Below are 23,492 nucleotides of genomic sequence, written 5' to 3' on the forward strand. Positions count from 1 at the left end.
CACTGTTGACACAAATCCACGTTTGAGTCGCGATGCGTAAACAGTAAACAGACATCAAATGTTGATGGAGACGACGTTTAATCAAACTTATTAATGAAACTAGTCAAACTAGACCTGTTTTGAAAACTAAATATGAGGTTGTCACTATTTGGTCGATTGTGAGTCAGAACGATATTTTGTAAGGCAACTGTCATTTAACTGACGACCTGTCTTGCCTAGTTCCTAAGCCTAAGCCGATGGTTCTGGGCTCCATTTGTCCCTGCCGGGCACAGGTGGGAATAGGCGTTTTCATATAAATCATTCCTATTTGTCCCCGCCCCACGTGACGGCCGCCATACACGAGGCGTATAATAAATACTTACACCGGAATCTCGATAAGGGCATTTATTTGTGTGATGTGCGCGGATATTTGTTCCTTCTTCGTCGACAAAAGTCTGATTGAGCTCACTGTGGGGCTTGCGCTTTGTCAATTTGTGGAATAATGTCGTATAATATTTATTTAAAAGCAGGAATCTCGATAAGGGCATTTATTTGTGTGATGTGCGCGGATATTTGTTCCTTCTTCGTCAACAAAAGTCTGATTGAGCTCACTGTGGGGCTTGCGCTTTGTCAATTTGTGGAATAATGTCGTATAATATTTATTTAAAAACAACATAATCAACCTGCAAGTACCTAATAAATCAAGGTCGTATCTATCTTAGATCTCAATATTTATCGACACCTTCGAAGTTTTTGAGAGGAGCATAGTTATCTACTCGCAAAATCTATATTTACGTATAGTTTCAGGTAATACATGCATTTTGGTTGTCAACTGATTTGATGAATTAATGAAGGAATAAAACGTTTACTAAATCTACTACTATTATTATACTGAATAAGGTAAAAAAATCCCAGAGCCTTACAGATGCCTCTAACAATGCTAGTTTCTGGCCAGAGGAAAAACTAAGTATTAACAATCAATCATGTACTCATACCGAGCAAAAAAAAAAGTCCGAGATTGTTACAACTTAAATAATACTTCCTTAGTAACAACTTCACAATTCGCGAAGAATAATTTGTAAACAATTTCAGAATGGATCCAAACAAATACCTACATAAACCACTTTCTTTTATTATTCTCCGATTATTCAGGTATTGGTTGTTATTGTTATTACAACGTTCGTGGAAAACAGGCACGTGTACCGCGAGTCAGCGCCCTCTCCGCGCTTTCCACGGGTTTTCCCGCTTTCCCCCGGTACGAGGCGCGCGCGACAGAGGGCGCCAGTGGTCGCCAATCAATACCTGCGCCTCGCGTCGCCTTGCCTCGACTACCCCAGTGCTCGCTGTCACCGCCGCCGCCGTCACGTCACCAGCGGCCCGAGCAAACAATCCGGCATTCATGATAAATCCTCACCAAAATAAACTAAAACTTACACTAAAATGGCCCGAACCGTCTACCTAAGTTACAAACACAAATCTGTTTAAACTCTTAGTGATTGTTATTAAGTGTTAATTATCAAACATGCATCTCCATTTCGAGAGAAACGTGAACGCTAAATGTGATTGTACCATACTATCTTTATCATGGATGGGCAAGGTTCCTGATGAGCTGCCTGAGGTGAGTCTTTCCGTTCCCGAGTTTCTTGACTAAGTTTACGCGCACGCCGTTGTAGAAATAGCTCATGGTCAATGGTCAAGGCGAGTGGACTCGCGAATTTAAACACGACATAGATGAACGCCTGCACGGGCATCTGCACTTCAATCGCTTTGCGGTAAGTTGCTAAATATGACACATTAAGACCCTTTATGACAAAAAGTCGTTTATTTTCTCGTTACGTCGACCTATAAAAGTCCGTGTACAATAAAAAAAAAAGAAATTAGTAAATAATGAAATATCATGCAAAATTATTGATATATACTTGTATTTAGTTGGTAGGTACCCAAAAGAGCTCGTTTTGGACTTAGGTTCTGTTAGATTGTCGCATAATATTTATTAGTTCCTCCTTGTAGTAATTATAGCATTTGTAGCCCATTTATTTACCGCGATAAACTTAATTAGAACTTAGTGAAGCTTTTTTTTGTATTATCATAAACGACATTTACGTTTTTACTACAAAAAGAAAAAGAAAAGCACGGGCTATTCTGTATGAAATATGCCCAAGCACAAAAAAATAAGTACCTAAAACTCAAAAAAATACATACTTATAATTTTGCTTTATCTCTTCCAGCAATAACACCAAAACAGTTGTTTGGTGGGAATGAAATGAATAATACAACCGAAAGCAGTACATTAATTCAGTTAAAATTGAAATAAACTTCAATAATATGCTTATATTTAAAAGTCCTCTTAGTTGTTGAAAAAATCAACAAAAATTTGAGCGAAATATGCACATATGTAATATATATCGTAGGTAACGTAATTAGAAGCGACTTCGGAACTACTTTAATTAGTGAGCTATTACGGTGATACGTGTACTAAAAGGTACATTTGTTGGTTGGTGGTCGGCTGTTAATAAGGTGATTTTAGCATAGTTTCATTTAGAAGTCGACTTAATAGCTAAAAGCTAAAGCTAGTTGTCAAGCTTTTATTCGCGCTCGTTTGCGTAGAATTACTAATAAATACTTCCATATTTACTTTCACCGCCCTTTTCATTACCTCATGAATTTATGATAATGATGGAATGATTTCCGTGAAAAAACTGTCCTAAGGACTGTATCGTTTATTATAAATACAGATAAAACCGGGTCTAACTGTTGATATGTGTATTATTTTGTATTACTATGTTCTAAGGGTTTGATCTAAGGGTATTTTTAAGCCATAGATCGACTAATTGGATGGCATGGAAACGGACTTTTGGTCAGATTCCGCTTTCGTCAGAATAAAACCGCACTGTTTCTTTTCCAAAAACATTTCCTTCACAACTTAACTAGACGGATCCCCGCATTGCGGGGCTCCTATTTCTGGGCGGTTTGCCCTTCCGGCTTCTGAAGCTAGTACCTAACGAACCTAACCTACCTACCTACCTACGCTTTTTTCCCCAAAGTGTAATGTTTTCACGGACGTCACACTAAATCAATAGGTAGGTAGGTTAGGTTCGATAGGTAGCTTCAGATGCCCGAACGGTAAACCGCCCAGAAATAGGAGCGCCGTTAATCGGGGCTCCGTCTAGTTAAGTTGTGAAGGGAATGTTTAAATTGTTCGATCTAATAGGAATTAAAAAGGCAAGGTAGACCGATCACTCGGACGAGATGGAATTGCGATTCCATGCAGTCCGATAGACGAACTAACGGGAAAAATAAATCCACGTCGTCCGACTAGTCGGACAAATCAGTCGGGCCACGTGGCCACAGGGTATCTGATATAAGGTTTGATTTTTTTATTTTATTTTAGGGACTTTATGATGCTTTAAATATCGTCTAGCAAATACCTTTCGGACAAGTCTATCGAGCTTAATTTGAGGCTATCACGGACTCCTTGATACGATTTAAAGAAACGAAAGGTTAATATGCTGCCAAAACATGTTATCTACAAAGTGTCCTCTTCATCATTGCTCAATTGAGCAGCTGTGGAATAAATATGGTGAATTTTTATTTTACATAAAACCGACTTTTCCCGTACGTTTTGGATTCGCTTAAATTTCTGATGCAAGCGAAATGAGGGAGATAGCTAAAAAAATCAGCTAAAAACTAAAGCCTTAACGGACATTCATGGCGTTGAACCATCACTAGAGCGAGACGATAAAAACGCTCCATGGTAGTTATATTAGATGTCAAAGTCGGAATTGTCGTAAGTAACATACCATATCCTCTAAAAGGCCACCATACTCAGATCCAAACTAAAAATGAAGATTTATAAAAATACGATAAAATGTATTTAAATATGGATAAATGTAATAAAACTATGAAAACGGATTATATCGCGTATATTGAATTTATAATACATCCCGACGTTTCGAACTCTTTACAGCGTTCGTGGTCAACGGGTGACTGAGGAAAAATTACAAAGTGCAAAAATACCCACATACTAAAATAATGAACAATCATAGACTACAAACTTTAAGGCTGGTTGTACATGCAAAATCGGTTCATAAGGCTAGTTATACACTATAATTATTTTTCAAGTAAAGATATATATATATATATATATATATATATATACGCGATAAAAACTATGCGGGCTCCAACCCTACACCACAGACCCGAGAAGATTTAATTCCCTCCTAAATTGTAGGAGGGTATCCCAATATGGGACCGGCAACAAACTCGGCGGGACACATGTCTATGTCTCGCTTGCTCCTTTATCAGATGGACTACAGGATCCCAAGCTGGTGGTCACGAGCTCAGGATACCGCGGGTCAACCAGAGGTCCCACATTAAGATCCCCACAGTCGAGCGCAGGCCTGCCATTCTGCCTTTTGTCAGGGGGGTCACGGACAGGATCAGCCACATCTTGAAGCGTGCTTCTATAAAAACATATTTCAAGCCAATGAAGAAGATGTCACAATTCCTGAGGCCTGTAAAATGCAATACCCCTCTACAGACTGCAGGAGTGTACAGGCTGGACTGTGAGTGTGGCCTATCATATGTCGGGCAGACGAAACGGAGCATTTCCACTCGGGTGAAGGAACACATAGCTGATGTCAAGCACCGTCGACCTAGGTCTGCTGTCTGTGAGCATGTCATGGATAAAGCCAATCACTCAATCAAGTTTGATAAGCCTCTGGTTCTTGCCAAGGAGAAGTGTTACATACCCAGAATGCTGCGCGAGGCCATTGAGATTAAGAAATATCCAAACTTTAATAGGGAAGATGGCTTTTCTCTACCACCAGCTTGGGATCCTGTAGTCCATCTGATAAAGGAGCAAGCGAGACATAGACTGTGAGACCTTAGTGTTGGATGATGCTGGACATTCTGATGTTTTGAAAAGATGTGTCCCGCCGAGTTTGTTGCCGGTCCCATATTGGGATACCCTCCTACAATTTAGGAGGGAATTAAATCTTCTCGGGTCCGTGGTGTAGGGTTGGAGCCGGCATAGTTTTTATCGCGTATATATATATATATATATATATATATATATATATATATATACTTGAAAAATAATTATAGTGTATAACTAGCCTTATGAACCGATTTTGCATGTACAACCAGCCTTAAAGTTTGTAGTTTATGATTGTTCATTATTTTAGTATGTGGGTATTTTTGCACTTTGTAATTTTTCCTCAGTCACCCGTTGACCACGAACGCTGTAAAGAGTTCGAAACGTCGGGATGTATTATAAATTCAATATACGCGATATAATCCGTTTTCATAGTTTTATTTCATGAGTAACTATCGCGGTAACCGAAGACAATATTATGGATAAATGTTTTTTTTTATTTGCATTAATTATTTTATATGATTTAGACCCATGTTCTATTACTGATATGAGTTAAAATTGTTAAATAACAAACGAAACCGTCAACGCCCTCTATACGAGAGTAGGCCAAAGGTAGTAGCGCCCTCTGATCAAGAATCAAATTTTCGTGATTTTCGAGGCACGTTTTTGCTTAGACTGTATCCTTTGACTTTACGAATCATGTGTAATTGCGGTTCGCATAGTACGATTTTTTTTGTGTAATACCGTTTTGTTCGCACAGCGTAAATTTTCTTGTAGTTATTTGTCCGAAATCGTTATCGTTACTCGGGAAAATTGAGTAAATTTTGTGTGTGTTGTGTGTTATTATTTTGCCTTACGTCGAGCTTCCAGGACGAAATGTGTACCTTATTAAAGTACTAATTCAACACGTGTAATTTTTAAATAAAAATGTAATACCAAAAAAAACGGCTTAGTAAAATTGTATTTATAGTAAACGATACATTCCTTATGTATGTTGTCCTTTTCCGAGAGTACCTACAGACAGTACCGATGTCCAAGTTCCGAAAAAAAAAAGTAGAAACATTTCTTGTAAATTTCAGGAAAATTTCTTATGAAAATAAAAACAAAATTTTTTGGAGACGGTAAAAATTTCGGTCCCCCCAAAAATATGAGTAGGTTCTGACATTTATCAATGTGGAAATTTCGCAATTTTGGGAACTTTCCGACGGCACAATAGTACCCGGGATTCATATCCAGACCAAATTTCGTCTAAATCGGTTCACAATACAAATGTTTATTTCATAGAATATGGTACAAAGATGGTCAAATTACAATAAGTGCGTCATATTCTGCCTCTATCGGCGTAGAAATAAATGAAAGCCAGTGGATTAAGCATGAAAAGATAACAGAGGGACACGAGTTACTTTAAAATTTATAATATTAAATAGTTACCTATGGATCTGGTATAATAATATATCTAAGGTATCATTTGCCTGAAATCATATGTGAGCTGCAGACCTCGCTTATTGAAGTAATAATCAAAACGATTACCCGCAAACCGGCAAACGTATTTATCCCTAAATAATAGCTGTAGATTGCCAAATAGATTACCAGGAGGCAGACTCTGTATTAACAAATTGATATAGTTTTCATCTTATTTTGATAGGACCTTGATTGAGTCAGCGCTATAACCGCGAAAATCGAAGTTCGCATATTGCGGGCACCTTTCGCTGTCACTTTAGTAAAAGAAAGATCCCTGCGAATTTCGGTTTTCGCGGTAAGCCCCCAGCATGCGCCGCATGTACCATACCAGTCAGAGTGAGCCGCTAATCTTCACGAAATGCAATATGCCCCCATATATAAGCTAAGATGAGAATCGTCGATAGAAAAAGCCAATCGAAACTTAAACAACGTATGGAAATTGTCACGTGACTTTTAGTAGCATCTGTCAATCTGTTAAATTTTTACTTTTGAATGTTTGGCGTTTGTTGATGTACGATTGTCATGTTAGCTAGGCCCCCAGGAGTTGTCTCATCTCATAAGGCATCCTGTTCGTATTTATTGGTGTGCGTGAGAGGCAACATGAATCTATATCGTATCAAAATACGATCGAAACCTTATCAAATCCTTAAAACAGGATTGGCATAGGGATGATTGCTACCCGGCCAGATAAATTAAATTTCCATTTGTTAGAATGTAGATTGAAAGCGATTTGCTGTAGCAACGGTAGTTTGGCAGGAAAGTTGGAGGAATAGTAATCTGGATTTCTGGCTAGTCATTCCTGTCGCTTCGAGTTTTTGGTTTAGCCAAACCAGTGTGTATTCTGTTCAAAAGTTGAGTATTTTCATCACATTTACTTCACTTGACGCTTGAATTCTTTCAAGACTTGGAAAAACTATTGGAGACAAATAAGCAAGCCTTTTTGTGCATAGAGATAGTAGAGATAGTGCCCTATTACGAATAGTACAGTACAGTAAGTAAGTAAATATTCTTTATTGCACCAAAATTATACATTTTACACACATGTAAAACTACAAAGAAATATTTAAAGAAAAAATAGAACCAGGAATACACACACACAGTATTATAACAAAACACACACACACACAGTGTTATATACAGTAATTTATAACAATAAAATTATAAACTATTTTGTAGAGAATATTGTCTTCGGTTACCGCGATAGTTACTCATGAAATAAAACTATGAAAACGGATTATCACTCAATCAAGTTTGATAAGCCTCTGGTTCTTGCCAAGGAGAAGCGTTACATACCCAGAATGCTGCGCGAGGCCATTGAGATTAAGAAATATCCAAACTTTAATAGGGAAGATGGCTTTTCTCTACCACCAGCTTGGGATCCTGTAGTCCACCTGATAAAGGAACAAGCGAGACATAGACTGTGAGACCGTAGTGTTGGATGATGCTGGACATTCTGATGTTTTGAAAAGATGTGTCCCGCCGAGTTTGTTGCCGGTCCCATATTGGGATACCCTCCTACAATTTAGGAGGGAATTAAATCTTCTCGGGTCCGTGGTGTAGGGTTGGAGCCGGCATAGTTTATTTTTATCGCGTATATATATATATCTTTACTTGAAAAATAATTATAGTGTATAACTAGCCTTATGAACCGATTTTGCATGTACAACCAGCCTTAAAGTTTGTAGTCTATGATTGTTCATTATTTTAGTATGTGGGTATTTTTGCATTTTGTAATTTTTCCTCAGTCACCCGTTGACCACGAACGCTGTAAAGAGTTCGAAACGTCGGGATGTATTATAAATTCAATATACGCGATATAATCCGTTTTCATAGTTTTATTTTATTTTGTAGAGAGTTGATATAATTCAGGAGCGGCATTTTTTTTTGTTTTAATTACTTAAATATAACCTTCAAAAGCGAAGGATTTATCATTAATATAATATTTATAAGGCGAATATATATACCAGAAAGACTCAAATATAAATAATATTACATACTTTCTCATATATATCTACATCTCACTTAGGACCGTTTACACTAGCCGTTGGTATTAATAAATTTATTTAATTCCGTTAAAATATTATTTCTTGTAAGTCGAAGCTAAGGTACCTGCATTTACAGATGTGCAAGTTGATGAAAGTTTCCAAAAAGTTGAAATATTCTCAAAAATTTCAGGAAAATTTCACAGAAAACCAACGAAACTTTGATTTTGGAAATGGAAAATTTCGATTCCCAAACAAAAGTATGAATTATTTCCATGTGGTAATTTCGCAATAAAATTTTGGAAACTTTCCGACGGCACACCAGTATGTGTTACGTTGATCAGTCCATCCGTCAAATAAGGTCGGAGCTGTCTGCTGCCTAAAATCCCCTTCTCTGACGCATAGATATTTAGTTTTGTGGAGAAAGTCACTTGTACTTGTTCACTGAGACGAGTATCCAATAAGCAATGGGAATGAGTCCTGTTGCACGGCGTGAGGGCTCCCATTCAATTAACCTTTCTTTCTCCACGGCTTTTGACCTATTTAGTTACATTTCTATTCAGCGCCTTATAGCACTGTTGTGTCAGTAATATCTACCCGTGCTAATTGCAAACGTAGATAAATCGTTGTGCGTAAAACTTTTAGAAGTGCTCCTGCCCATATTTAGTCTCTAAAAAAGTTCCCGATAATATCATGCGATTAGATTTGGCCAAAGGACGCCGTAAGCGTTTAATAAATTGCATATCATCGAGAAAATTCGACACATTCTGCCGTCTCTCGGGTGGCAGAGTGGTTGAGACATCTGCCGTGAATGCAAAGCACGCTGGTTCGTTCCCAGCACTGGGCACTGGTGACTGGAGCTAGAGGCCTAGGTCACTTTTTCTTTCACATATGACATCTACTTAAGTTTATAATTTATATCTTAGATTTTCTACTGGATGTAACCCAAATCAAAATATTTTCATAAAATAATTTTATTTGTTTCCTAGTAGATAATACAGTCGTGGGTTGGGTTAGTTTATTTCGGGCACAGTAGGCAGTACCTGCTAGATATATAGGCACCTTTGACTATGATTTAGTTTGGGACTGCAACGTCTATCTGTTTATATTTACCACGGTAAACCAGTAAACCTTGTGAGTGGGACTGACACGGTTCATCAACGACAACTCTATTATTAGTCGTTGTGCGTCTATAGTTGTTATAGTCGTGCCGTATTTAATGTCAATGTCAGTCTGTTATGTCACGTAACCTGTCGAAGTAACATGTCAGTGACTATTGTATTGGTATTAGAGTTAGACCGCGGTAAGTCGGGATTTTGAAAGCACACGCAGTGCAAGTGTTACTTATACATCATTATTTCATAGAAGTTTGACGTTTAAAATACCACTTGCCCACAACGTGTGCTATCAAAATCGTTGCAGACTTATCTCGGTCTGACTATTTACCTCTAAACGTTTTTACGTGGTCTATCTACCGGTACCGTGTCTGAAAGTGACATCGTAAGCATTGCTCTAAGAACAAATTAAATTATTTTCCAAGAAAATATTTTAATTTGTGTTATTTCAAGCAGCCACTACTATTTATTTTGGTTTGTAATTCTAAGCATTACAAGATGTGCTTTAATATAATAACGGACAAGTCAAATTACTTCTTGTCGCTGGCGAATAAAAAGTTTATAGGCAGATTTTGAACATTTAAAATTATTTTAGATCTGTAGGGCTGGAAATATATGTAGGTCAAAATCAAAGTGGAGTAAACTAATAATAAAAACCGCAGGCTGTATGGATTAATAAGCCTATTAAAGGCCGTTACGCAGCGCAAACAAACGCTTTTACCTAAAAAAACATTTAAATTTTCCTCATTCTTAATATTTCAGCAAATTTGAATAATTGTTCAACGGGTGAATTTTAAGCTTTGCGCGTTTACAGAATGGCCTCGCCATTAGGGTAGATATTTATTTAGTTGTAGGTCCATCTGCTTAAGGAATAAGGGGTTAGGTAGATTTATACCTAGTAATTTTAAAGAACCTCTGGTTTTTATATTCGAGAAACACTGCTGGCCTTGGCACCATCATGTTAACATAAGACACCTCATTCGGTTCTACTTAATAAATCTTTTAATTTAATTGGACTCTTGAAGACCCTATACATCTTTTAGTATAACTTGATAATTCTCTCTCGATAGTTCTTTCTATTTATTTTAAAGTCTGCGCTACGCACTAATAAGGCAGGGTTCGAGAGCTGTACAATACAATAACTTCACAGTTCTATATAGAAAGCGAAGGTGGCGGCCCGCGGGGTATATTAGAAACATTAAGTAGGTACCTACGGAATACGTAGTTCACAGTTTGTGGGGAGAAGCGGAAATGTTTAGGATTGTTTGTGTAATTATGTAGAGTAAGTTAGGGAGATTAGGTTGGTCCGAGGTAGTATAGTTTGAAGGTTATGATACAAACAGAAAGTACACATACATTACAGTATAAAGCGTGTTTAGATGGAGTTTAAAATCACCAGGTGCATATTTTACTTGTAAAATGCTATACCACGAGTAGTAGGAACTGCACTAAGTTACATAGCCTACACAGTTTTACACTACAGCAGCAGTGTTGGCCGAAACTTTAATGCAATTAACCAGTACAAATTGAACCGTAAACTGTAACCGTTCGTTACGGTTTACGGTTCAATTTGTAGTGGTTAATGGTTAATTGCAATTAACGTTCGGCCAACACTGTACAACAGCCCATGTTCATGCGTAGAACTCATTTTTTTACAAATTAATTTAAATGAGGTAGGTATAGGGATAATATTGTCTTCGGTTACCGCGATAGTTAGTCATGAAATAAAAACTATGAAAACTAATTATATCGCGTATATTGAATTTATAATACATCCCGACGTTTCGAACCCTTTACAGCGTTCGTGGTTAGTTTTTATTTCATATACTAAGTTATATATATACATGCCTATACTAAGTTAGTACAGGGGTGCCAATGTGCGGTGACCGTTTGTCTTATAAGCTCCATCTAATAGTTATGGGAGATCTGTGGAACAGTCATTCGAATTTCAAGTTCTGCGATATTAGGAGAGCATAGAAGGCGGCACTGTATCTATGTACATTTATTAGTTTTCTACTGGTTTCTACAATTAATGTAAGTAACTAGTAACTACTTTAGTAACTACTGTTAACATAAATCCTATGCAATAATATTCCTATTCGATTCTTTACATTGTATTTAAAAAATATTGTGTAGCAACAATAAACGCAATACTTCACCGACAAAATCGCAATTTCCTTGTTTTCCATACATCGAAACGGCTTCTAAGTGATAGCGACGTTATATGGTGACGTCACGATGTATTGCCATTTTGTTAGAAACGTTTCGTCAGTAAAGTGCGGGTGCCAGACTTTGACCATGATTTGTGACTTTTGTATTGCTTTAAGACAATGGGTCCCATACAGACATTTGATCTTTAAAACAAACCTGATCGACTGATACTAATAATAAAAAAATGTCAAATACCCTATTGCACGTTATTATAAACCCTTGTCTAGCCAAGTCTAATGACGCGTCTATTGTACGAATTAATGCTTGTAATCCGAACCCTTTTAAGCCTTTACTAAAAATAAATTACTGTTAGACGCTTGGGGTTCTAGTGAAACTTTGATTTGATTTAGCCTCATTTCTTTATACCACGTCGGTGGCAATCAAGTATACGGCCCGCCTGATGGTAAGCAGTTACCGTAGCCTATGGACGCCTGCAACACCAGGGATATTACACGCGCGTTGCCGACCCTTTAAAAACCTGTACACCTAAAAAAAATAAAAAAAAAGTAAATAGTTAAAATAAAATAGTTTCAACATATATTTAGTTACACCTAAATAATTTGAGTCGTTGTCGTGTCGTCGTCATAGCCGTAATTAAAAACATTAGAAAAAAAAATTACGATATAATTATACTGAAAGTTATTGTTTTAGTTATGTATATATAAGCAAAAACTAATTGCCAAACTCGTTTAGCGAAAATATTCACCTGCAATAATATATTATGTTACTCTTCGAAGGCCGCAAAAATATGTGACACGCTCTTAAGGCTCTACAAATAAGATCGTGTCAGATATTTTTGTGGCCTTCGTTGTGTAATTTATTATTGCAGGTACTGTACACAAAGAAAATAAATGTTTTAATATTATATACCATTAATCTAAACAAACGGAAATACAATTTGGAAAACCTTAATTATCTACTTTCAAACATTACAAAAATCTTAACCTAAACTAGAAACTAAGCTAATTAAGGTTTTCCATGTTTTAATTAGTTTCACTCGTATATTTTTCTAGGAACGGCAAAAACAATCAAAACAAATTTTCATAATTTTTCTTGGTTTGCTCGCGGTTTTCTTACCTACCTGTATTGATTTTTGCGAAAAACATAATTTATTTAGGAGGATATTGAGGGTTCCGCACTCAAGGCTTCTCAACAATTGATGTCACAAAGTGTTTTTGTCAGTTCGACCTTCAATCACCGGATCAATCACAAGCTGATTTTTTGCAAAACTTCCCCTAACCTTTATGTCAAACTTATACCTACCTCTAACCTAGAAATTAGTTAATCAAATTAAAAATCTAAAAAAAACAATAGCACTCTTTGCTGATTTAATACACCTATTTAAAGAAACCCTCGCAGATCTACTTTTTTATTAGATATTTTACAAACGACGAAAATTTATTGGATAAAAAGAAAGGAACCCAACGGCCAAACCCACCCAAAAGATATTATTCACAAAATTTCCATCTAACGAAGTTGTAACACACAATAATACTTACAGCGGTGGCAAACATACTTACATACATAAATACCTACTCCCTTCATACAACATTAGGGTGACAATATCACAGCTTAGAAAGCTGAGAGAGAATCGTCACAAAAAAATCTTGCTCAAGTGTTACCGAGTCAAACTTTTATGTCGACTTATTATCTAAGCAATTTATGACCGGGGGCAAACTTACCAGTCATCGTTACCTGCAATCCACGGGTCTGACATTTAAGGGCAAAATTACACTTACTTATCCCACTATCGCGCCATTACGGATTAGGGTCGAGAGGGTAAGTACGAGTAATTGTGTCGAAGGACTAAAAGGGGTTTTGTGATGGATATTGGAATGAGCATGTTACGCCGACAATGGATATGTTATTCCTAACGAAAGTATTAGAAAATAATCGTACCATTTTTATTACATTTAGGCTTACCTAGCTTTATGCTTTTAAAGGGTGGGCTTTATGCTTGCAGGGTGACCATGTACCAAATCTCTATGTAACACCTTTTATAACCATGGTTTTTGCATTAAATAAATGATGATGATGATGAAAGAGCTAGCCTTTGACATAAGAGCCCGTACCATGAGTCACTGAAAGTGTCATAACTGACATATACGCTAACGTCTACGTAATTTACTTTCTATACATCTCGCTCGCACTACTATGCGAGTACAAGCGAGATGCGTAGAAATTAACTTACGTTTTCGATAGCGTTTATGTCATTGCCAAACTGGTGGTAGCCACACTAGGTCTACTCAAGTTAACGCGATTTAATTGCAATACATAGCGGCATTTGATCAATCGATTGAAATCGTTGCTCCTACTTAGCAGACAGCTATCTAAAACCTATTGTTGTAGTACTAAGTCTCTAACCCCACGTTAATCGTCGTTTGCGAGATTTCTGGGATGAAAACTAAGTAGGTACACTATTACTTAAGTAATAAGTATACTTCAGTATGCATATCCTATGTAAGTAAAATGTCTATGTGCTGTATTTGAGGCCTCTAGAAATTAATCTTGAACCTATTTTTATCATTATCAGCGCAGAGCAGTACTTAAGGTATTAAAAATTCTCAGTGTAATTAATTCCGGCCACGATTGCCGACAGAGTCGACTGTCCCTACATACGACATTGCTGCGACAGGCATGTTTTAAAATGATTTTTTTGTTGTGTTGTGTTGTGAATTGTATTTTAGAATAGTGTGTAAATATTATTTATTCTGTTTAATCTATTATTTTTTTTGGGAGAGGTAGAAACGGGAGTTGGAAGGGGCAGACCTCGGCGGACTTTCTCTGATCAGATCGGGGAAATCCTGAAGAAAGGCCAGGTCAAGAGCACCCTAAACCGGCGAGCGTGTATGAGGAATGTTATGAAAGTGAAGGAAGCGAAAGAGGTATGTCAGGATCGTAGCAAGTGGAAATCCGTGGTCTCTGCCTACCCCTCCGGGAAATAGGCGTGATTATATGTATGTATGTATGTAATCTAATTTTTAAATTGTAATATAATATTATTGTAATTATGAGTTTTAATTTTAATTAATTTTTTAATTCCCTGCATTCCTTTATTAGTGTATAAATTTGACATAGTTCGCAGCAGTATCAGTATTCCTCTCGGGTGTGTTCTGTTCCTAACTCAAACTAGTAGGTGTGGGTTTTAGGTTTGTTTTTCTTGTAGCGCAATATCGGATGAAAATCTGTCCCGCGGGCCCGATGCGACTGAACCAAGAGCCCGTTTCAGACTAACCAGCTTGTTAAGGTTTGAACTGGTTTTGATACGACCAAGACGTATCCAAACGATTGGCGTGCATCTCACGCACGAGTCACGTCACTTACTTCATTTCGCATGCATCAAATCAGTGTGAGCGAACTTCAAGGTCGTTTCAAAATGAGATCAAAACTATTCAAGATCTGAATCGGACTTCGAAGCTACTGTTTAGTCTATCAACTTGGATTACGTAGGTACTTACTTAGGTACCTACGCCATTATTTTTGTAATTTATTTATTGGAAACAAAGTTTACAGTTTAAAACCAATTCACTCAGATATGAGTAGGAACATACAAACTAACCAATACTGACCTTAACATAAATACTTATAAAAACATGCGCATAAAAATGTCAAAACAAATTCTAATTGCAAATTTACTTACACTAGAAAACAAAAGAAAATCGGGAATAATATGAAACAATGTCAATAAAATATACAAAATTATACTTCCATGTTTTTACTTCAAGAGAATCAATAACAGGTTTTAGAAAAATCGGAAGCTCGGCCGTATTACACTTATATCGTTACTATTTCTATCTATAATTCTATATAATTGGATGAGTACCTACTTACCTACGCCATTATAACTTCAAGAGAATAAATAACAGGTTTTACTTAAGTTTAAGTAAGTTAAGCTTAAGTTTGCTATAAATTATTTATTATAAAGCTGCGTCAACTTGCTATCCTACTCGTAACTACTCTAACTAGGATCATATTTATAATATTTTAGTTGTGAAACTTTTAACAGTAGATTATGGAATTGTAATAGGCGCGTTTATAAGTACTTTATCGTGCTTTCGAGGCACAGTTTTGGCTAAATTCCATACTGAGTGTTACCGAGAAATGTTTTGTTTTTCGGCCGTGCCTTTCACTCTTGTATCATACGTTATAAGCGTGAAAGGGACGGCATAACACGAATGTGCGCTAAGCATCAGGCTTCCGCATAAAATATTAAAAATCCTTCCTAAGCGCGCCGGCTTCGCAACAAGAACAATTCTTGCGCCAGTTTTTCTTTGTACTTCCATATCTGCGAACTCAAAGAGTTTCGTCTTGCCGTTTAATATGCCATGGCTGTAGTATACTGGCACAAGTGTGTTGTTCCATACGCTCACGCGTAGGTACTGAGGACTTACCGCGAACCACGTTCGACGTGTTGCCTCCCTGTCACACTTACGTACGAATTGAGAAGTGCGATAGAGAGGCAACACGTCGAACGTGGTTCGCGGTAGGCCCTATTATGTGCTATCGGAAAGTGTCAAAAATTGCGAAATTTACACATGGAAAAACTTCGTACCTAATTCTCACATTTTTGTATGGGATTCGAAATTTTACATTTCCAACATGAAAGTTTATTTTGTTTCCTGTGAAATTTTCCTAAAATTTCCGTTAACTTTCCAGCATTTTGGAGACTTTCAACATCTGTATTTACGCATTATCACGTTATAGTCTGTCCGTTATAGCCCAGTCTGACCAGTACAAGCACACTTCGATTGTCTACGAGTATGGTCAGGGGGCTTAGCCGAGGTAATAATCGAACAAGTTTGAGAACAAATACAATTATTCTATTTTTTTTTTTTTTTTTAAGTAGTCACACTACTATATATAAATTAAAAACTGTAATAGATGTCATATATTAAAGAAAAAGTGACGAAGCCCTCCAGTGGTGAAGGCCGGATTCGAGGTAATAATCGTTAAATAGAAAACGCCATTCGAAACTTAAATAATGTATGAAAATTAACACGTGACTTTTCGTTGCATGCCCGTACAATACTGGCATTACATTTCGATTAGCGTTAGTCAATCTGCGAATGTCATTAGACTCTAATGATTAGAGGAACACTGGGTTAAATGGACTACCGAGACAAAAGTAATGGATGGCATTTTTTCGCCTATTATTCGCCTCACAAATCTCTAATCGTGCCTAAATATGAAATATGAGACTATGGCAACACTGACTTGGTTGGTATATGTTAGTTAGGTATTATCTGAGTGGAAAGAATGGTGTAAAATAGTAAAGTTCACCTGGAGGTTCACATTTCTCTAACGCCATGCGTTGTCATCCCGCATGTTTTCTCTACTACACGTTTTGTGTTCGTTCGTATTCATTAAGATTAGTAAACTGTTAGGAATCTGATGTGAATACCTCACCTTGGCTAGGCGAAAGCTCGCCTGTTTTTGGTAATAGCAATAACCCTGCAAAACGAAATTGGTAGTACGTTTCTTTTTCTTTGAAATTAACATACGAGTCATTTGTTATCTGAGCAGCCCTCCTGCTTATTATGGATACCATTCCTCGTACTGACATTAACATGCGTGACGTATTTCGATATTTCTTATTATGTAGTTATTTTATTTATCGAAAAGGTATTTTGTTCGTTTCAAGGGGATAAAAAAGTCCAAAGTTGTCATTGAAATGAAGTGGTTGATTTTAAAATTACTTTTTTTTTTCAGTGTAAGATTCCATGACCGCTGTGAAACAATTTTAATGTCTATAGAAAACAACCCTATGGTAGAGGTCCCTTGCTCCTGTCTGTAGGGGTACAGGAGTTTTTTTAGCGCAGTCTCGTAGAAACGTTTCTTCAAATTTAGACTCATTAAATCTAAATTCCTACCAACACTACTTTCTACGCCTTTCGTCGGTAAGCAAATTTGAATAGTAGTACTTTAACTATTAAAAAAAAACTAGTGTATACCGTTTTCGTGATTGCTTCGCCGTAACCTGTTGCTTTGATATGGTTGTTTGTTAATCTTGGGGGACATTGTAAAAGGTAATGGGTTTAGAAATCGGCGTTAATTGGGCGGGTGTGTCGTAACGTTGAGGGTAGTGTTGTGCTTGTAATGTAAAGGGAACATTCCGGAATTTTTCACGGGATGTACCTACCTACATTGGGAAATTTTAAGCTATAAAGTTCAGTTACAACATAGTGTTTTTCAAAAAACCGGCAAAAGTGTCGGGCCACGCATAATGGAGGGTACTACTACTACTTGCGTCCTTTTCATATGACGGGAGATTTTTGAAAAAACTCATTAATGGCTCAATCGATCATGTTCAGAGACAGACGGACATTACGAAACTATAAGGGTTCCGATTTTGGCTCGCAGAAACGCGCATCTGTCTTCCCGTCCAGTCTATATGCTATGGTAACCACACCATCAATTTAAAAAAATCTTATGTAATAAAAAAAATTAAAATCAAATTAAAAGTGGAAAAATTCACTGTCTTGGGTGTAAATTGAACCCACGACCGCCCCCACCCAAAATACAGTGATTTTTTCCTATTTTAATTTCTTTCTAAGATTAATAGCATCGTTCGCAGACGTTTCTGCTTGATATATGATATATGATGTGATATGATATGATATGGTATGTATTTATTTCATAATATTACATTGCATTATAAATTATTATGTCAATATAGATATAAGAATTAATATTATGATCGTCAAGAGTACATTATAAAATACGAGATATTCTAACAAACAATAGAAGTTCAAGGTTTCAGGAATTCGTCCATACAATATATAGTGTTTTCTAGCAGTATTTGCTTTACAAAACTAAAATGACAAGAAAAAAAATTGATTAGCAAACTAAATTTTATTATTTTGTGGGTACCTACAGTACACCCGAGGTCGTACATCTATTTCATTTGTTTCAATGTCCCAATGTTGTATGTATTTCATAGACAAATATAAGATGGAGTGATCACTCCATACATCACTTTTCTTATTTAATAAATAATAAGTTGTATGGCCTCCCATACCTCCCATACCGTGGTACCTCAGACGTATTAGTTACAAGTTTTAAACTCTATTGAAAATTAATACTTATTCAGCTTACATTTTATTACAAACAAATTTTCGCAAAGCTCGCTTAAAACTTATTATAAATGACTTTTTTATCTATTAATGGAGTCACTCTAAGCTTTCTTATTTCTCTAAGGTATTGTTAACATATTATTATGAATGTCATTGAGAATTACCACAACCTCGGAAGAGTGGTATGATCGCCACATCACTACTCGGGGATGGGATCACGTAATATCTGGCTAATTGGCAATTTCGCTTCGATCTCCGGCGCTCGTCCTGCGATTGCTAATTGCCCTAACTTCCTCTTGGTAATCTCCATACGGCTTTATGAGCAAAGAATTATAGTAGGCATTAAGAGGATAGTGGACGACCGATTCTACATACGTAGTATGCGTTGTCCTCATTTTGCTCTCTGGAAAACACATACACATTACGGAAAATAATTTTACACAAGAATAATTATTTTACCCACAATAGCTCTATCTAATTTAGATAATATAATAGTAAATTTAGATTTTCCCATGTGCTACATAGAAGTACAAAGTATGGTTCTATACCTTTCCATAAATCGTAAATGTCGTCAAGATCTAAACAAAATTCGTCAAAATGTGTTAACGAAAGTTTAGAAAGCTAGACGCTTGGAACTTTCAAATAATGACCCAAGTAGAATTCTTATTTTGAACCTTTCTTATAGAAAAGATTTAAGGCTCTTGTTAGTTTTTTCATCTACAGTTTTCCAACTTTGGTAAGTGAAAGCAACATTTAACTTCTTTCCTGTCACACCCACGTCAAACAAAAAGAAATGTTTTTGGCAAAAATAGTACATTTCGATGCTAGTGCGGAAAGTATGTCATTACTTGAAGAATGACATTTCCGCACGTGTATCGAACGACGTTTTTTAATACAGTTGCGAAAAAATAAGTAAAACAACAAGTAAAGAATTCGAAACTTTTATATTATTAATTCTGTGACATCATTGACATTGACATTATGAAGAGGGGTTTTTTAGCTTTTATTCGACTAGAATGGATTTTGTTATTATTATTAAACCCAATGAAAGTTTTTTTTTTTTCAAATGCATGTTCTATAAGACAGAAACAATTGTAAATATAAAACATTGTACTATTATTACCTAAATGTCGTTATTTACGATTATTTGTGTATCGTATATTTATAAAAACAATATCGAATGTTGTCTTTGGAAACTTACAACATTCTTGCAGTAAGAAAAAACGCCTCTTATTTGACAGGCGTTCCGTTCTATTCAGACAACTTATTAAGAACGGTTTTTCAACATTAAAAAATAAACGTGTTATAATACTTATAATGATGAAGAGGTAAGTAATAAAATATGAAATATGCATATTTTTAGAATTCTTACATTAACAGTAGGTTTTTATGTTGATTACGACGTAGGAAACTAATATTAACACTCATCAATAAGTAGTCATGAATTGGAACAAGTATAAATTTAAAAAAATTGGAAAAGTAAAAAGCACTAGTTCGCGAAAACCAACTTTCCGCACGCTAAACAGCCACGAAAAGTAGCACTTTTTGAGCAACTGTATTAAAAAATCATTTTATATACCTACAAGCTTCTCTCGTTGACTGTACTTTTCTTACCACCGGCAACTAATACTCATCGAGACAATTCTAAAATCCCCAAACACAATTAGGTTGCGTTGTTTCATCACAGAGTTCCTATAGCCACCTCCTGTCTCCATCATCAGATCAGCTCGATGGTCAAATATGATTGCATTGTCAATTTCTCACCCGACTTACTTATATGTATGTATACAAATTTTCAGCTCAATCGGAAATCGGGAAATGGGTCAAATTTATAGCTTCCAAGATTTGATCCACACTAACTAACTAACAAATCAACAAACTTACAATACTAACAGGGCAAGCATAATAAAAGCTTGTAAAAATATATTGGGATGACAGATACTACGATAAGTCGCGCGACTATTTCCGTACATTATTTTGTAACGACAATCGTTTTCTATTAACGATTAATTGTCATCTCGACTAGGCCCCCAGAGCAGAAACTTGATCATGGTTTATTTTTCCACAGGAGGAAGGATGGAAGCTAAACCGCAACAACTACTACCAAGAAGGTTGGCTGGCGACGGGGAACGTGCGCGGCGTTGTCGGCGTGACGTTCACGTCGTCGCACGCGCGCCGCCCGCACGAGCTGCCATCGCGCACGAATTACAACTTGCGCGGCCACAGATCTGATGTAAGTTTTAGCTTAAGAAATTGCATCCTAGTCCTACGTTTTAGGCCTCACAACAGGTATAGTCGTGGGATCGCGCAAAAATACAAATCAGTTGGGAAGAATACCAATCCATTAAAAGAAGGTATAAACTATAAATAAGAACCTCATACCATACGAAATTTGAGTTCAAATAAATATTTTCTATTTCAAAAACTTATGCGGGCACAAAATCTACCATGCCAAGTCAGTGGGCAACTTAATTGTTAAATTTGCAAACTGTTTTGTTATCTTTTTAACTAATTATGTACGCCCACTTATTATGCCAACAGCAACATCTCATTAAAATTGTAGGCATTTGCATAATGAAAATATGTTTTCATGGGTCTGAGCTCTAAATCAGCTCCCATTCGTATGCATGCACCGTTTTCATGGCAATAAGAGAATTCCTGATATAAGGCATGTTGTCGCAATGCCGGTTGGTTGAATTATATATGCGAATGGCCCTTTATGTTGCCTGTTACGAAATCATGTGCGATTAGTATACCTACTGCATGTACTCCTAGGCGCACCGCACATGGGCTGAAACTACCTATCAGAAACTAGCTTCTGTCCGCGACTTCGTCTGCGTGGGATGATGACGATGTTTGATGACAACTATCCTATATCCTTCAGACAGACAGACATTCAGACAGTTACTTTCGCATTTATGACATTAGTAGGGATTCAGCACCTCTCTTTGGTTAACAAATATCCCTATGCGGTGGTGCGCCATGTTGTGTTTTAAAATTAGACCAACAGCATAAGACTAACATACATAAATACAGCGTGCCGTCGCAGAATGGACTAAATAGGAAAATAACGTGAAAAAAGCTTTCCTATGTATAAAAAATCGTATTTCTGTGATATTGACGTAAGGATACTCCTGGCATATGTGGCAAAGGTTTTTGCACTAGACTTGACTAACTATAATTTGGTGCACGTGTGACAATCTCAAGCAGTTTTCATACGTAGTTATTGAAAGATAAAAACACTATCTACTTAGATCGCACGACGACGCCTCACCAGTCCGTGTGCTCTTGACCTTTCTAAATTGATCTCACTTTTTCATCACTCACAGAACGCCGATCCTGTACCTTAAAGGCCTGTGCACACCGGGTGCGTGTGCGCAGACGTACACATGTGCGTTGTAATATACAGATCCTTATGAGAGACGGCACACCGTTTGCGTGACGTGTGCGTGCACGGCTCAAACATTTTAATACGCAGCCGGTGTGCTCTGGCCTTTACATTCCGTGCCGAGCGGCCGCGTAATAGTTTAAGAGCACCTGCGGGTATTGTTGTAATGCCGTTGCGCTGGATAGGCGAGCACTCGCTATAGATCCACTATACGTACGGCGGACCCTGGGGCACTTTTCAATTTAGCCCAGGCAGTGAAAGTGTTGAAATCGTGTTCTGTAGACGACCCGGCGGGCCTAGAAAAACGGGAATGCCGGCACGTTCGCAATACCTCCCTCGTTTATTGTCCCGCCCGCGATAACATTGACTCCATTTCGTAAATGATGTATGATTACTATATACTTATTTGGGAGCTAGCTTGTTATTCAGGACGGATGAATTAAGGCCCGACCTATATTTCCTCTGTCGATCTTATTTATTTAGCCGTGTGCGTACATTTAGGTTTTCACTTTGCGGTTGCCGGGTAATTTCTCATGGACCAGACCATGTAGAAAGGTCCTATTTTGTCCCCAATTTTAGATAGAATAAATGCTGGATAAAATTGATAAATATTAAATACTAGTCATTTTATGAGTGGCCAACGATAAATAATAATTTTAGACGTTGTCGTAGGGATAACACATAATACATTCAATTTTAATTACACATAATACGGTCAATGCGGACAACTTTCTGTTTGATGTTTTTTGTGGTATAGAATGTTATCTATATATAAGGCAAAGGTAAAACTACGATCCCAACCTGGCTCGAACTTTCGGAAGTTTTAATTGTGCCCATATGTTTTAACTTACATGACACTTAAGACGAAAGTGCATCCACACGTAGTCCTCATTTTCCTCTGTGGATATTAAATTAAAAAAAAAAATATTTTGACGCAATTTGTTGTATACAACGTACGGATAAAAACATAGCTTGTACAACGAACGTACGCAATACGCAAGATAGATTCTGGTGATGTGGACATTAATTATGTCTTCGCGCAAATAACATACAACTAAACCAAACACTTCGCAAACTAATAGAATTCCATTATTCCAGGTGATCCTAGTGAAATGGAACGAACCCTACCAGAAGCTAGCCTCGTGCGACAGTTCCGGGGTGATCTTCGTGTGGATTAAATACGAGGGCCGCTGGAGCATAGAGCTGATCAATGATAGAAGCACGCCCGTCACACACTTCTCCTGGTCGCATGACGGTCGCATGGCGCTCATCTGTTACCAGGTCAGTCTATTCTAGATTACTACATAGTATAATATAATAGAATATAATAAAATGTAATGCGGACGTTTAAACAGCAAAAATGTAACTAACACATGTCATGAAACACTTAATAACGTCACATAAAAG

The 23,492-nt window shown here is 36.9% G+C and overlaps 1 protein-coding gene across 1 annotated transcript in view; it reads left to right on the forward strand.

Annotated features, from left to right (window-relative positions):
• The first annotated feature begins 1,070 nt into the window (after positions 1–1,070).
• Positions 1,071–23,492, forward strand: part of LOC134743527 (tubby-related protein 4) — a 70,629-nt gene continuing 48,207 nt past the window's right edge. Inside the window, exons 1-3 of the mRNA XM_063677016.1 lie at positions 1,071–1,597; positions 20,766–20,930; positions 23,184–23,366. Coding sequence (XP_063533086.1) covers positions 1,502–1,597; positions 20,766–20,930; positions 23,184–23,366 — 444 coding nt within the window. The 5' untranslated portion in view covers positions 1,071–1,501. The remainder of the gene's footprint in view (positions 1,598–20,765; positions 20,931–23,183; positions 23,367–23,492) is intronic.

The sequence above is a fragment of the Cydia strobilella genome, chromosome 8, assembly GCF_947568885.1.
Source record: "Cydia strobilella chromosome 8, ilCydStro3.1, whole genome shotgun sequence".
Taxonomy (NCBI): Eukaryota; Metazoa; Arthropoda; class Insecta; order Lepidoptera; family Tortricidae; genus Cydia; species Cydia strobilella.